Source organism: Corythoichthys intestinalis, chromosome 8, assembly GCF_030265065.1.
Source record: "Corythoichthys intestinalis isolate RoL2023-P3 chromosome 8, ASM3026506v1, whole genome shotgun sequence".
Lineage (NCBI taxonomy): Eukaryota > Metazoa > Chordata > Actinopteri > Syngnathiformes > Syngnathidae > Corythoichthys > Corythoichthys intestinalis.
This window is the reverse complement of record NC_080402.1, coordinates 51,450,884-51,468,011: the sequence shown is the minus strand read 5'-3', so window position 1 is coordinate 51,468,011 and position 17,128 is coordinate 51,450,884. Positions and strand designations below refer to the sequence as shown.

At 38.8% G+C, this 17,128-nt stretch overlaps 1 protein-coding gene across 1 annotated transcript in view; it reads right to left on the bottom strand.

The window, feature by feature from the left end:
* Positions 1–2,636: 2,636 nt before the first annotated feature.
* The window catches only part of LOC130919869 (collagen alpha-1(XVII) chain-like), a 48,945-nt gene continuing 34,453 nt past the window's right edge, over positions 2,637–17,128 (bottom strand). The window contains exons 38-52 of the mRNA XM_057842489.1: positions 14,090–14,206; positions 13,875–13,997; positions 12,463–12,558; positions 12,196–12,321; positions 11,965–12,009; positions 11,756–11,875; positions 11,526–11,663; positions 9,960–10,121; positions 9,727–9,873; positions 9,447–9,596; positions 9,210–9,350; positions 8,980–9,129; positions 8,767–8,847; positions 4,977–5,021; positions 2,637–3,848 (exon numbers count right to left, since the gene is read on the bottom strand). Coding sequence (XP_057698472.1) covers positions 3,799–3,848; positions 4,977–5,021; positions 8,767–8,847; positions 8,980–9,129; positions 9,210–9,350; positions 9,447–9,596; positions 9,727–9,873; positions 9,960–10,121; positions 11,526–11,663; positions 11,756–11,875; positions 11,965–12,009; positions 12,196–12,321; positions 12,463–12,558; positions 13,875–13,997; positions 14,090–14,206 — 1,691 coding nt within the window. The 3' untranslated portion in view covers positions 2,637–3,798. The remainder of the gene's footprint in view (positions 3,849–4,976; positions 5,022–8,766; positions 8,848–8,979; positions 9,130–9,209; positions 9,351–9,446; positions 9,597–9,726; positions 9,874–9,959; positions 10,122–11,525; positions 11,664–11,755; positions 11,876–11,964; positions 12,010–12,195; positions 12,322–12,462; positions 12,559–13,874; positions 13,998–14,089; positions 14,207–17,128) is intronic.

Genomic DNA, 17,128 nt, shown 5'->3' with positions numbered 1-17,128 from the left:
CAAAACTATCGCGTTAACGGGCGTTAATTTAAAAAATTAATCATGTTAAAATATTTGACGCAATTAACGCAGATGCCCCGCTCAGACAGATTTAAATGACGGTACAGTGAAATGCTCACTTGTTAATTGTGTTTTATGGAGTTTTGCTGCCCTCTGCTGGCGTTTGGGTGCGACTGATTTTATAGGCTTCAGCACGCATGGCATTGTGTAAGTAATTATTGACATCAACAATGGCGGGCTACTAGTTTATTTTTTGATTGAACATTTTACAAATTTTATTAAACGAAAACATTAAGAGGGGTTTTAATATAAAATTTCTATAACTTGTACTAACATTTTTCTTTTATGAACTGCAAGTCTTTCTATCCATGGATCGCTTTAACAGAATGTTAATAATGTTAATGCCATCTTGTTGATTTATTGTTATAATAAACAAATACAGTCCTTATGTACCGTATGTTGAATTTTATATCCATCTTGTGTCTTATCTTTCCATTCCAACAATAATTTACAGAAAAATATGGCATATTTTATAGATGGTTTGAATTGCGATTAATTGCGATTAATTATGATTAATTAATTTTTAAGCTGTAATTAACTCGATTAAAAATTGTAATCGTTTGACAGCCCTAGTTTGAATGCAAAAATAGATTTGAAACTCAAAATAATGCATTTGAAAGCTCATTTTCTTTTTTATATATATATATATATATATATATATATATATATATATATATATATATATATATATATATATATAGAAGCAACTTCTTTGAACAAAGTAATGTTGTTTTACGTCTGGGCCACATTTTGGCTAGGACATTCGTGTCTTCATAAGTCAATCAAAAAATAAGTTGCTTCAAACAAAAAATATTTTCAAACGAAAAATCACTTCAATCAAAAAAAAAAATTTCAATCATAAAAAAAAAGATTTTGAATGTGAAAAAATATTTGAGACTCAAATATTGGCATTTGAATACTTAATTTTTAATTTCAAAAGTTTTGTTTGATTTTAGCAATCCTTTTTGTGTTTGGGTCATATCATGGGTAGGACATTTGTATCCAAATCATTCAATCCCCAAAAAGTTGCTTCAATCCAAAAAAGTATTTTCAAACAAAAAAAAAAATTATTTGAAAAATCAAATTGCCCTCCCCTATTTTTTTTTTTTTTTTTAAGTAATATGCAAAGCAAACAACCGTCTAAGGTGCTAGTCACATGATCTGTTCGAAAAATTATTTTGACCTATTATAAAAACATATTTTTTGTTAATTTAATTCATTTCTTTTGTCTGCTTTGCAACTTATATACATATATATATACACTCACCGACCACGTTATTAGGTACACCTGTCCAACTGCCCGTTAACACTTAATTTCTAATCAGTCAATCACATGGCGGCAACTCAGTGCATTTAGGCATGTAGACATGATTTAAGACAATCTCCTGCAGTTCAAACCGAGCATCAGTATGGGGAAGAAAGATGATTTGGGTGACGTGGCATGGTTGTTGGTGCCAGAAGGGCTGATCTACTGGGATTTTCACGCACAACCATCTCTAGGGTTTACAGAGAATGGCCCGAAAAAGAAAAAAATATCCAGTGAGCGGCAGTTCTGAGGGCGGAAATGCCTTGTTGATGCCAGAGGTCAGAGGAGAATGGCCAGACTGGTTCGAGCTGATAGAAAGGCAACAGTGACTCAAATAACCACCCGTTACAACCAAGGTAGGCAGAAGAGCATCTCTGAACGCACAGTACGTCGAACTTTGAGGCAGATGGGCTACAGCAGCAGAAGACCACGCCGGGTGCCACTCCTTTCAGCTAAGAGCAGGAAACTGAGGCTACAATTTGCACAAGCTCATCGAAATTGGACGATAGAAGATTGGAAAAACTTTGCCTGGTCTGGTGAGTCTCGATTTCTGCTGCGACATTCAGATGGTAGGGTCAGAATTTGGCGTCAACAACATGAAAGCATGGATCCATCCTGCCTTGTATCAACGGTTCAGGCTGCTGGTGGTGGTGTAATGGTGTGGGGAATATTTTCTTGGCACTCTTTGGGCCCCTTGGTACCAACTGAGCATCGCTGGAATGCCACAGCCTACCTGAGTATTGTTGCTGACCATGTCCATCCCTTTACCCAACTTCTGATGGCTACTTTCAGCAGGATAATGCGCCATGTCATAAAGCTGGAATCATCTCAGACTGGTTTCTTGAACATCACAATGAGTTCACTGTACTCAAATGGCTTCCACAGTCACCAGATCTCAATCCAATAGAGCATTTTTGGGATGTGGTAGAACGGGAGATTCGCATCATGGATGTGCAGCCGACAAATCTGCACCAACTGTGTGATGCCATCATGTCAATATGGACCAAACTTTCTGAGGAATGCTTCCAGCACCTTGTTGAATCTATGCCACGAAGAATTGAGGCAGTTCTGAAGGCAAAAGGGGGTCCAACCCGTTACTAGCATGGTGTACCTAATAAAGTGACCGGTCAGTGTATATATAGGAAAGTCAATTACATGTAATGACACTCTTTGGCCGCCAGGGGGGCCTACCCTACCTGCTCCCCCCCTTTAAACTCCGCTTATGTGTGTAGTGTCCAGTAAATGATAGCACCAACGTGTTTCGTAATGAATCAGCATTTATTGACCAGAAAGGCAGTCAGCATTTTCCCATTATTCAGAGATGGGTAAAAAAATATCATTATTCAGGGACAAAGATGCATGATTTTATCATTACCATGATTATGTGTTAATGTACAACTACAAAAGTTTTCAACCATGAGCTTTGTTATTTGTCTTCTCTCAATGATCCCCCACATGAAGCATTTCACAAACATTTCACACAACTCATTATCTTAATGCTTTGGAAAGGTTATTCAGGCTACGATGTATCTGCTCAAACGTTGGAAGCTTATTGGTTGGTTTACGAATCCTAAATTGCTTCTTTAGTAAAAGAAGCGAAAGCTGAGCTCTTTGGGTGTTTGTATGTGTTTTGCTAAACATTTCTGAGTTCATTTCTGATGGTCTTGCAAAATGTTGGCCTTACTGGTTTAGGCTTTCTTGATCGATCAACTCATTTCTTGGTATCTTTTCCTGACGTGTTACTGAAGGTATTTAATTGTATGCCACAAAAACAAACAGTTTCTTCTTCTGTTCAATATAACCTGCCACGTTTGCTTCTTTTGCAGTTACTGAGGTTTCTAAACCAACTTAGAACTGTAATTATAAAATCAAGTCTCAAGTACGTAAAATGATGTTGTGAATGTCAATTTCAATAATACATACAAAAATAATGCATTTTAAAAGTTTAGTTTCAGGTGGCCTTGTGTCATGTACATTTTCTTTTTTTTTTCTGTAAATGAAGTTTTGTCTGTACTACAGCAGTGCTTAATTGCTTGCATTTGCTCTTTGAGAATTAATACAAGTAGAACAGAATAGTTCATGCTAAAAAAAAACAAAAAGCAAAGTCAGTCCCACAGCATTAAAACCCATAAATTAACCCCAGCTCTGTAGCTGGCACGGTAAATTAGTTTCAAACTATATTCAATTACCCATAATACAAAATATAAACAGTAGAATTATTGCAGTTGGTTTGATTAGATCTCGTAAATGTAAAGCTACAATTGAAAAGTAACAGTGGGATTTTGGTTTGAAATTCGTATTCAATATGATCCCTGACATGTAAGCGAACAATTGGGGGGAAAAAGTATTACATACTGTAAATACTGTACATACAAAACAGACAATGTGCAACAGAATATTGGGGCACCCTCATCTACATGTGCAGTCGGGGTTCACACACCAACACGCCTCTTTGAACGCCTTGAAAATGTGGAGTAGTCACCTATAAAAGAAAAACTTGCTGATTGGACGGATAGCTACAGTAAAACCAACATTGATAATCAAAGATTGATCAACAATGAAATGACATTTTTAGGTTGTGTGTACAATGTGTAGTACATTGTAATTGCCTTACAGTGTTCACTAAATTGAAATCCAGAGGTGGGTAGTAACGCGTTACATTTACTCTGTTACATTTACGTAGAAATTTTTTGAGAAAAACGTAAATTTAAGAGTAGTTTTACTATGTAGATTTGTGAAGTAGAAATGCTACTCTTACTCCGCTACTTTGGGCTACACTAGTCATTACATTTTTCCTCTTCATTCCCGTATTAGTTTTTACTATTTTTTTTTTTTTGCCAGCAATGCCACCAGTAGCTTTACCAGTTTCGCCAATAAAACGTGGCAAAAATAACCACAAGACTCCATTATACCAATCAATAAATAAAATAAAATAATAAAATGAGTATTTGACATGGAGCGCAGCCTTCACCATGTCTTGAAAGTGCGGATTTGAATCTATCTCCCAGTTTTTATTTGGCACTGTTTGACCAAAGAAAACTGGAGATATGATCCTTTTAATTTCATAATAGGAACTGTGATGGAACTATTCATGATCCAGCTATTGAAACTTGGAACTATTTTCTACACTAGAGGGCACTCATGCTCTTGGATGAATGATGCTTCCTTTCTGTAGACTGTTTGTTTTTTCTTGCCGGAATTCAATGATTTTTTTTTTCTTTAGCTTAATATGTCTATGGATTTGGTTATACTACACTATAATAACAACAATTCTTACAAATAACACATAACTTTGTTGCCTAGAAAAAAATATATAATTGTTAAAAAAAAAAATAAAAAGCAACATCATAAGCAGTTACTCACAATGTTACTTATTATTTGCGCATTATTTTCACCAAATACTATTTTAGTTGTACTTGAGTACATTTTTTGAGATTACTACTTTTACTTTTACTTGAGTAATATTATTTTTAAGTACGGCTACTCGAGGAAAAATTTTGGCTACTATACCCACCTCTGTTCAAATCAAACTAAATCATAATAGGAGCCTACAGAGAACTAAAAAAGTGAGCTGTGTCACAAATGATCAAAAATCAAGCTAACCACTGACCTATTTCTCCCTTGGGTCCTTGTTGCCCTGGAGGACCACGGTCACCTGCACCCATACAAACACAATCATTAGGGTTCACATTTAAATTGAGTAGTGACAGGTTTATAACAGTAGTTGCAAGTCAAGGCTAATAATATTAATAATAATAATAGTAATAGATTTTATTTGAAGGCACCTTTCTGGCACTAAAGGTCACCGTACAGTAAAATTAAAAACATTTAAGCAAATGTAAGGTTTAAAAAAATAAATTAATTAATTAAAAAAAAAATAAAAATGAATGAGTGAAAATAAAAGTATAGAACATTTAGGACAAAAATTAAAATACTAAACAGATGTGTCACACTAACACTCAAACACTCGAAGGCGAAAGACGCATTTTCCTGAGCTCTGTTATCTGGTCAAAAATTGATATTCGATATTTTCTGCGTCCTATAAAGTATATTGGGGACGGGTTTCAATAAGCTTCGGCTTCTCCTGTCAGCCCTTTTCTTTTCAGGTTGAATTACCGGTAATTGTAAACACATATAAATGATGTATGTTTGTTTGGATTTGTCATGTCTGAAGTGAAAATAAATAAATAAATAAAAATAAGAAGAAAATAAGTACTAATACAGTGGAGCAAAAAGTATTTAGTCAACCACCAATTGTGCAAGTTCTCCTACTTGGAAAGATTAGAGAGGCCTATAATTGTCAACATGGGTAAACCTCAACCATGGGAGACAGAATGTGGAAAAAAAACAGAAAATCACTTTGGTTGATTTTTAAAGAATTTATTTCCAAATTACAGTGGAAAATAAGTATTTGGTCACCTACAAACAAGCAAGATTTCTGGCTGTCAAAGAGGTCTAACTTCTTCTAACGAGATCTAACGAGGCTCCACTCGTTACCCCTATTAATGGCACCTGTTTTAACTCATTATCAGTATAAAAGACACCTGTTCACAATCTCAGTCAGTCACACTCCAAACTCCACTATGGCCAAGACCAAAGAGCTGTTGAAGGACACCAGGGACAAAATTGTAGACCTGCACCAGGCTGGGAAGACTGAATCTGCAATAGGTAAAATGCTTGGTGTAAAGAAATCAACTGTTGGAGCAATTATTAGAAAATGGAAGACATATAAGACCACTGATAATCTCCCTCGATCTGGGGCTCCATGCAAGATCTCACGCCATGGCATCAAAATGATAACAAGAACGGTGAGCAAAAATCCCAGAACCACGCGGGGTGACCTAGTAAATGACCTACAGAGAGCTGGGACCACAGTAACAAAGGCTACTATCAGTAACACAATGCGCCGCCAGGGACTCAAATCCTGCACTGCCAGACGTGCTCCCCTGCTGAAGCCAGTACACGTCCAGGCCTGTCTGCTGTTTGCTAAAGAGCATTTGGATGATCCAGAAGACGACTGGGAGAATGTGTTATGGTCAGATGAAACCAAAATAGAACTTTTTGGTAGACACACAGGTTCTCGTGTTTGGAGGAGAAAGAGTATTGAATTGCATCCGAAGAACACCATACCCACTGTAAAGCATGGGGGTGGAAACATCATGCTTTGTGGCTGTTTTTCTGCAAAGGGACCAGGACGACTGATCTGTGTAGAGGAAAGAATGAATGGGGCCCTGTATCGAGAGATTTTGAGTGAAAATCTCCTTCAATCAGCAAGGGCATTGAAGATGAGACGTGGCTGGGTCTTTCAGCATGATAATGATGCCAAACACACAGCCAGGGCAACAAAGGAGTGACTTCGTAAGAAGCATTTCAAGGTCCTGGAGTGGCCTAGCCAGTCTCCAGATCTCAACCCCATAGAAAATCTGTGGAGGGAGTTGAAAGTCCGTGTTGCCCAACAACAGCCCCAAAACATCACTGCTCGAGAGGAGATCCGCATGGAGGAATGAGCAAAAATACCAGCAACAGTGTTTAAAAAACTTGTGAAGAGTTACAGAAAACGTTTGTCCTCCGTTATTGCCAACAAAGGGTACATAACAAAGTATTTAGATGAACTTTTGGTATTGGCCAAATACCCTTTTTTCCACCATGATTTGTAAATAAATTCTTTAAAAATCAAACGATTTGATTTTCTGTTTTTTTTTTTCCACATTCTGTCTCTCATGGTTGAGGTTTACCCATGTTGACAATTACAGGCCTCTCTGATATTTTCAAGTGGGAGAACTTACACAATTAGTGGTTGACTAAATACTTATTTTCCCCACTGTAGATAACAAATAAGTAGCGGAAAACTAAAATACGAAGTAAGTAAGTATTGGAGATAGGCAAGTCTGAACAGGTGAGTTTTGACTGAAAAGGGGGGGAGAGTCGGTGTTCCTGAGGTTGGGTGGTAATGAATTACAGAGCCGGGGAGCCGAGCGGCTGAATGCTCTGCTCCCCATGGTGCTAAGGCGAGCAGGGGGGGGGACAGACAAGTTTATGGAGAAGGAGGATCTGAGGGCAGGGGAGGGAGTAACATGAAGGAGGTCAGACAGGTATGACTGGGCGAGGTTGTGGATGGCGTTGAATGTGAGCTGTTGAAGGACAGGAGTGATATGGTGGATGGAGGGGGTACGGGTTATGATGTGGGCGGCTGATTTCTGGACCAGTTGGAGTTTATAAGGAGTTTTTTGAGGGAGGGCAAAGAGGAGAGAGTTGCAATAGTCCAGGTGGGAAGTGACAAGACGGTGAACCAGGATGGCAGCAGAACGTGAGGTGATGAGCCGATTAATAGTTCGTAGGTGGAAGTGGTCAATCTGGGTAATGTTATTTATGTGGGATTGAAAACAAAGTGTGTTGTCCAGGATTACACCCAGGCTCTTGACTTGGGCGGAGAGTGCAACAGTGGAGTTGTCGATGGTGAGGGATAGGCTACAGTTTTTGGATAAGGTTGATTTGGAGCCAATGAGGAGCACCTCGGTTTTATTGCTGTTGGCTTTGAGGAGATTGTGGGAAAACCAGTTTTTTATTTGTGTTATACAGTCAGTCAGAGATGTGATCGGGAGAGAGGAGAAGGGTTCGGAAGTGAGGTAGAGCTGGGTGTCGTCGGTGTAACAATGAAAGTGGATGTTGAATTTACTGAAAAATGTTGCAGAGGGGAAGGAGGTACTGTAGGTGATAAAGAGTAGGGGCGCGAGGACAGAGCCCTGGGGCACACCAGAGGTAACGGGGTAGGGGGTAGTTTCAAGTGACTTGAGTCGGATATATTGAGTGCATTCAGAAAGGTAGGATGAGAACCAGTTCAACGGGGTGTGTGTAATGCCAATGGTGGATAGCCGGTGGAGGAGTGTGGTGTGACTAATGGTGTCGAAAGCTGCGGATAAGTCCAGGAGAATGAGGATGGTGAGGAGTCCAGAATCAGCTGCCATGAGGAGGTCGTTGGTTATTTTGACAAGTATTGTTTCAGTGCTGTGGAGTGGGCGAAAACCGGAGTGGAACTGTTTATAGAGGTTATTTTGGGACTGGTGAGAATGGAGTTGGGAGGCAAATGTTATTTCGAGGATTTTGAAGGTGATAGGTAGGTTATATATAGCAAAAGTTGATGTGGAAATTGTCTGAGGTTCATATTATTATTAACATATTTCGGTGTAACACTGTGGGAAGCATCTGGTTTTGGTGAAATGGCTCAGGTTCATGTGTTTTTAGTTTGTTTGTCCTCAGTCAGGGAAGTTTGCACCTTTACCAGTTGACTTTAGGCAACAGGTGAAGAATTACACACTAGTCACAGGATCAGTATCTGAATTCTTAATTGTATCTAATATCAGAGTACCAAAACATTATTTTGGAAATATATATATATGTACCTCTGTCTCCTTTTGGGCCTGGGAATCCCATTTCCCCCTTTTGTCCTGGTCTTCCTGGTGCACCGACAATGGCACCATGAGCTGTAGAAGAAATGTTCAACAGTCAGCTGCTTCAGGTGGAACTCTTAAGATTAATCATTCAGATTCGTCATTTTATTTTTTCTCGTGTGGTACAATAAGATGCTCAGTGTTATGTTGAAAAGCAGTGTTTACTTCTGACGAATTCCACTATATCGGTGACATTTTCTTGAGAGCCAAACAATCGACTGTATCCGGGGGCTCCTGGAGGCCCAGGTAGTCCTGGTGGCCCTTGAACTGTGCGATCGTAGTTGTCCCATCTTCGGTCACCAATCAGACCACGTGCTAGAAAAACAGATCATGGCCATGTAAAATGTTACTGTGGTTGTTGCTTATCTACCGTTGGTTGGCATTGGATTGCTTACATTGGAGGTATTCCACAAGATGTGTGTAATCATCATTTGAGCCAAATCCTTGACTTCGGCCAGGAGGACCAGGTGGTCCTTGTGGTCCTTGAAATACGTGATTGGTGTAGTCTCTGATGATGTCTTGTAACACACCATTGGCTGCAAATGAGATAATGGTATACAGTGTTTTGGTTGTATTAATTGTAGTGCACGGTGAGATATGTTTTTTGTTGTTGTTGTTGGTCAATTACTTACATCTTATGTATTCCACCAGCTCTGTTGCATTTCCCTGAGAACCATACCAACGGGTGGACCCTGGAGGCCCTGGGGGTCCTGGTGGTCCTCTGACTCCTTGCCCAGTATGGCCATATTGATCCCTTCCGGAGTCATACAACAGACCTTGGGCTGAGGAGTTAACACAGTGCCTCATAGTATAATGCTGCAAATATCGTCAATAGTCTCCTTTTGCTCAAAACCTCAGCATCGTTGTAATTTTGCATATCAGTTTTGCGTGGAATGAAGCATGTTTACTCACATTTAAGGTACTCCACCACATTCACGACATTATCTTGATTACCAAACCACTGGCTTTGTCCAGGAGTTCCTGGAGGACCAGGAGGTCCCGGAGGCCCTTGGACAGCACCACCAGATTCCCTCATAGCATCCCGGAGCAGGCCATGGGCTGCATGTGAACAGATGTTAATGACAACAGCATACCTTTGAGTACTTCTGTTTTATCAGTGCTGTGTTGTGTTATTTGTCACCTACATTTGATATAATCAGTCACTCTGACAGCCATGTTTGAGTAGTCTCCAGTATCCACGTTCCAGTTCCTACCACCAGATACCCCTGAATCTCCCTTCTGTCCTGGGGGTCCCGGAGGGCCCGGTGGTCCAGGAATGCCAAACATACCTCCTCTTCTCCTGTCACCTTAAGACATTTACAGATTGATACTTGATTAGTTGATACTTTCGCAAACACCTTCGCAAGGTACGCTGCGTTGTGTGTCGGAAGATCCGACTTCCCAAATTGGAAAATCGTTCTGATGTGTTGTAAAGTTGTAATGTGAGATAAAAACATGGTTATTCCAAAGAAGAGTAGCCTATTTTAATGTTCCAACAATACATCACAAGTTGAGTGATTGTTTGGCGTTTTTTATAGACACCATGTTATAGAGGATCATTTTTTCGATTACTCCAACACCACGTGAATGCTGCATCAATATTGCGTGCATGTGTACATCAGACAGTCAACGGTGCAAATGACATCTTCCCAACTGCTTTACAGGTTGGTGCCAGATAAATCTCACATCCTTTTTCGTTTTTACTTCTGTGTTGATGTTTGTTTGGTCGCCTATTCCCATGAATGATAAATTTAAATGGTTCAACTTCACTCTTTACGTATCAGACAGTTAACTGCGGTAAACTACTTTGGCCGCAAATTGAAGTAGAAGATCAGCCATCTTTTAGCCAACTGGCTACGAATACAATGACAATTCAATGCGATTTGAGTGAGAGGCTCTCACTCAATCAAAGATCTTTTTCTAATGTTATGTTAATATGACATGGGGTATTTGACCTGTATCAATACCATTGCTATTTATTGCTTTATTTGCTATATTTGTTATATGACCAAAAGGAATAGAATAAATCTGTATGAATTAATTGCCTATCTTTTGGCTATAACCTCTAACAATTTTTATGTGTGTTCATCCTAATTTCCAGCTGTTTTACAAGAACTTTATTTGCTACTGCAGTTAAGTAACAAGATGTACTCTTGCAAATGGATATGAGAAAGTTTTTACTCGCAGCAAGGTCATTTTCAGCAAGGAGGAATGAGAGCGGTAAGCTAGGTAAGCCACCTAGGCAACATAAACCACTTTTAGGTCACAACCTACCAGTTGAGAAACATTGATTTATCAATCATTTGTCAATATACTTTGGTCAACAGGAAGGGTTGGAATAAATTTGCAAATAGGATATAACTTAATTTTTTGTTTTACCAGTAGTGGTTTAGAGATCTGGAGTAAAGTGCACAAGTAGTCTCCATGCATCAGTTCATTTTAGGTGTTTAGTCAAAGATCCAGAAACAATATAATCTGATATGATTATATATAGTATAAAGCTCTGTTTCTGACTTTTTATGATAGATAAGTGCTTAAAAAAAACATTCTCGCTCACCAGTGCCCCGCTGTGCCCCATTATTGTATTAGGTCTAGTGACGCCCAAGGTCATTAAAGGGTGGAATTTCAAATTGAAGCAAGTTCTTCAGAAAGAATTGATAGTCTGGTAACATACAAAGTATTTTAGGATAAAAGAAATGTCCTATACGCACTGCTGACATATTCCCGTCTATCTGATCCAATTGTTTCACTGTTGGTGCCGCCATTGTAGGAAATTTCAGAGATAGGACCAGGTGGACCCATGGGCCCAGGAGGGCCGGGTGGACCTGGAAGACCTCTCCCAGCAATACCTTTAAAAGTGAAATGTTAAATCACATTGTTGGTTAAGTACTAGGTACAATTATATAAAAGCGAGTGATGATAATTTTGTTCTAAAACTCACTTTGCAAGTATTCCCGGACATCTGAGCTCATGTAGTTTCCATTTCCTGGTGGTCCAGGTTGTCCAGGTGGACCAGGCACACCAGGTGGCCCCTGGGGCCCAACAGCAGTATGATACTCACCTGATTGGGCATTTAAAAAAATATAAGGCTGTGTTACGATAGAAAGACTAATTAATTAAATGAATGTCTTTATTAAATGTTTTTCTTACTTGACAACCCATTTCCTTGTCCAGATACACCTACCATGCCCCTGTCTTATTACATAAATGAACAACAGTTATTTATAAAAAGGTTGGCACGCCATGATTCTTAATTTAAACGAGGGGCGGAAATACATGCCTTAACATATACTTTATAATATATAAAATATACCTTATACTTTAATAATTCATTCATTCAATCATTCATTCATTTTTTTAATAAGTGTTGCTTCATTGTACCTTTCATCAGAGTGATGACACGTTCAGCCACATCCTGCATGCTAAATCTAAAGCTTCCATGACCTGGTGCTCCAGCTGGCCCTGGTGGACCAGGAGGACCAGCAACATATCTTCTCACATCATCTCCTGCAAATGACAAAACAGAATAAAAAATGACTCTCTCGTATTACGCTGTGTTGGGTGTATTCCGGTTAATTTTCACTGGGTTTGTGATCGTGTCATCCTCTTGGAAAAACCTTGTATCATCTGTGGTTGGATATAACCTACGTTGTAAAAGGGCGATGAGGTCATCGACAGAAATGGAGCCACTTTGAGCACCCAGGCCAAGAGATCCAGAAGTCCCACCAAATCCTCTGCCCTGACCTGGATAATTGGATATACCAATGAATCACATTGACATGGTTGTTAATCATTGATATTATCTTGAACTAAAAATGAGTGCTATACTCAAACCGATCACTTTTAGTCGAACATTAATTGGAGTATAGAGGCTGACCTCTGGTATTGCAAATCCTCTGAGTTGAACAGTTCTGTACCATGCTTGGTATTGAAGCAAGAGTTTATAACTTTAGGCCAGTGTCTCTCAATTATTTTCAGTTTGCCCCTCCCCAGGAAGATGTAAACACTTCACACACCCCCGACTCTCTGCTGCCACTGCAAATAGTGTCATTTGTCTAAAAAATTTATAATATTATAAGTACACCTCTGCATAACATTTTGTCTTTTTTAATATTTCTTAAAAAGTAATACTTTATTGTAAGTTGATTTCTATAGTAACCTTATTAACATTGTTTTGTTTGTAACAGAAAAGATTTAAAGCGCATCAATTTGCCTGAATTAAAAAAAAAAGTCACATTCAAACTGTAAAAGTACATTTTTTGACCATTTGATACTGAAAAATAAAATTGAATAAAATCAATAGATCATAATAAATTAAAACTGATTGGCAACATTAACTGATGAAGACAATATGCCAAACAATTTTGCTCCCCCCCCCCAAAAAAAATTAATAGAACAAATACGACAGTGTCATTGAAACGAGGGACATCTTTTATTTTTGCTGTTAGCAGTATCAGGTCCTTTGCTATGGCGTGGGGTTATTTTGCATGGAGCACCTTGCTATGCCACTTTATTTAATGCTAATAGTGCTCGCTGGTTTACTGATGTAACACTGACAAAGCGGGATCATTGTTGGGAAAATTCAGCACAATTTCCCTGAAAAAAAAAATAAACCGGCTTATCAATGTGATTGGTGTCTAGTGTCTTTAAGTGACGTCTTAATTGAGTTGGCTTTCTGCTGTCCACAACATATTTAGACAAAAAGATTGGTCTTTCCTCATCTCCAACTGCATTAAAAGTCAAAGCCAAAAGCCAAATGCAGCATAAACTTCGTCATATTTCCTCATCTTTCTTATTTCCGGTGTTCATTGCTGTGTGCTCTTGTTTTGTTCAAAAATAATGTGCACACTCTAAAAATGAGTGTATAACTGCCACCCACTGGGTGGATGTGCAATGACACTGTATTCTAGTGTGGCAAAAAAGTTCCCCCAGGTCACATGCGCCACCCCTGGCACCACTCTGCGCCCCCGTGTTTGAGAAGTAGTGCTTTAAGCTACTCTATCCTATCAAAAGTAATATAATAAAATAGAAATAATGATACGATAGTCGTCCATCCCTACTTTGCATATATGCGATGACTCGGTTTGCAACATCGTCCACCAATGCGGCACCTGAGGCCGCTGAGACACCTGGAGGTCCAGGTGGCCCTGGAGGTCCTATGAGGTACTGCTTAAGGTTCCCATCTGTATGTCAAAACAATTTAAATGAATTAGTCATTTTTTGCAATGTAGTACCATAATAGATTGACAAAGGAAATGATTAAACTACATCTCACTTTGAATGTAATCCGCAATGTATTGGCCCATGTTACTAGAACCTGATGCACTCCAATCTCTTCCAGGTGCACCAGGTGGTCCGGGAGGCCCGGGCGGTCCTCGTCTTGAAGTGCCTCCTTGTAGAACAACATAAGCGTTTTGCTTAAATGCACAATGTACTGAATACTGTAGCTGGGGAATTGGCTGCCTCTATGTTGTTTCGGATGTGGTCACTTAAAAAAAGATAAACTAGCCTCCAATAATTATATAAGTGGCCTCACCCAGGGGGCTCAGGCTGGGCACCATTTTTTGCTGTTTTACTGACATGAGACATTTTCTGAATAAATTTTTATTCATCCAGCTAAAGAAACATGTCAGGCATGCCTTCCTATCAGCACGGCCATCAACTTTCTGGGAAAACTGAAATAAGGCATGATGCTATAAGGCAGGGGTCCCCAAACTACGGCCCGCGGGCCGGATACGGCCCGCAGCCACATTTGGTCCGGCCCCCTGAACAAAAAAAAAAAAAAAAAAATTTTTTTTTTTTTTTTTTTTCCAATAGAGTTATTTATGTCCTGGCTTTTTTCTGTGAAGAACTGAGCAATGGTTATTTGGTTATTATCTATTTAATTAATACAGTATTATTACATTATATTACATTACATGATATTATATTATATTATATTATATTCAGGGGTGCACATAAGTGGTCCGCACATGCGTACTGGACGTAGACAAACGCGCTGGCCCTCAACGGCTTCCATACGCTTTTGCGTACCGATGGCTGACCACTATTTGCGGCGGACACGAGAAAATAACTTCTCAAAATGTCGATGAGGCAGGCCACACTGAGTAATTACTTCCGTGTTCCCCCACCCCCGTCAAAAGACAGACAGACGACAGAGACGTCACCGGAGCTACCGAAAAAAAGGACTTTTGCTGAAAAGTGGCTACAGGAGGTACCATGGCTAGAAGTGAATGATGCTCGCACGGAAATGCGGTACAAAATGTGCCGTGAGAATCCCAATGTTGCCAATTAGAGCAACGCATTTTATGTAGGGTCAAAGAATTTCAGCCATCCAAACTTTGAAAAGCACGAAAAAAACAGAGAGCATGTGGCAATTAAGCAAACTATCGATGTCAAACAGGACCCCACTCGCCCTATGGACATGTGGCGGAATAGGGCGGAATAAAGGTAATGAACAGCGACATGCACTGACAAACGTGTTTTTGCTCGCATTTTACAAAGCTAAACATACACGTTCAATGAGGTCTTATGAGGAGGACATCCCACTTTTAAAAAGGCTTGGAGTTAATGTGGGAGCCGCATAATGCCCTTTATTTTGAATTGGTGCTTTTATGTTTATTTCTTTACATTTCACTTCAAAGTAATGGCAATTTTGTTGTGCCAGTTGATGTTAATCAAGCATTAACTGTTAATATAATTAATCAAAGTTAATTGGCTCTAAGTAAAGCTTGTCATAAATTTATCGCATCAGGTGGGTCGGCTCTCAAGCTCAATGAGGACCAAGTCACATCTCCAGGTCCTCCTCTGAGAACCTGGGCAAAAAAATTATGTGCACCCCTGATTATATTATATTGTATTATATTATATTATATTAAGGGCTGTCAAAGTTATCGCGTTAACGGGCGGTAATTAATTTTTTTCATTAATCACGTTAAAATATTTGACGCAATTAACGCATATGCCCCGCTCAAACAGATTAAAATGACAGCAGTGTCATGTCCACTTGTTACTTGTGTTTTTTGTCTCCCTCTGCTGGCGCTTGGGTGCGACTGATTTTATGCACCATGAGCATTGTGTAATTCTTGACATCAACAATGGTGAGCTACTAGTTAATTTTTTTGATTGAAAATTTTACCAATTTTATTAAAACGAAAACATTAAGAGGGGTTTTAACATAAAATTTCTATAATTTGTACTAAAATCTATCTTTTAAGAACTACAAGTCGTTCTATCCAGGGATTGCTTTGACAGAATATTAATGTTAATGCCATCTTGTTGATTTATTGTTATAATAAACAAATACAGTACTTATGTACAGTATGTTGGATGTATATATCAGTCTTGTGTCTTATCTTTCCATTCCAACAATAATTTACAGAAAAATAAGGCATATTTTAGAGATGTTTGAATTGCGATTAATTACGATTAATTTTTAAGCTGTGATTAACTCGCTTAAAAATTTTAATCGTTTGACAGCCCTAATTATATTATATTATACTATATTATATTATATCATTTTAATTTTATTTACTTTGGTTCCGTGAAGAATCCAGAAAGGGTTATTTGATTGTGGCTTTCTGAAAAACAATACATTTTTACATTTAGGCACTCCTGCAATCGTCACACTTTTTCTGTTACAAACTGACCCTGGCCCCTCATCAGAGAAGAGAAGGGTTATGTGGCCCTCACAGGAAAAAGTTTGGGGACCCCTGCTATAAGGTGTTGATGTTGATATGACAACAGGTTGAAAGTAATGCCACACATTTACTCCATTACATTTACTTGAGTAACTTTTTGAGAAAAAAGTACTTCCAAGACTAGTTTTACTACACCATACTATTTACTTTTATGTGAGTACAGTAGATTTATGATGAAGAAACGCTACTCTTACTCTGCTACTTTGGGCTACACTATTAATTACATTTTTCCTCTTTATTCTACATATTAGATTTTACTTTTTTTTTTTTTTTGACAGATGCTAACAGTAGCTCTACCAGTTTCACCAATGAGACCTCGCAACAATAATCACATGACTCCATTATACCAATCAGACTCAAGCTTGCTGTTCTATGATCACTTTTCAATCATTTGGCGCGTTTGAAGCGCAATAAAAAATCATGTATTTGACATCGAGCACTGCCCTCGACATGACTCGAAAGTGTGGATTTTAACCCCTCTCCCAGGTTTTATTGAGCATCGATTGACCATGGACAACCGGAGATATGAACTTTTAATTTCATAATAGGAACTGTGATGGAACTATTCACTATTCAAACCAGGAACTATTTCCTCGAATAGAGGGCACTCCTGC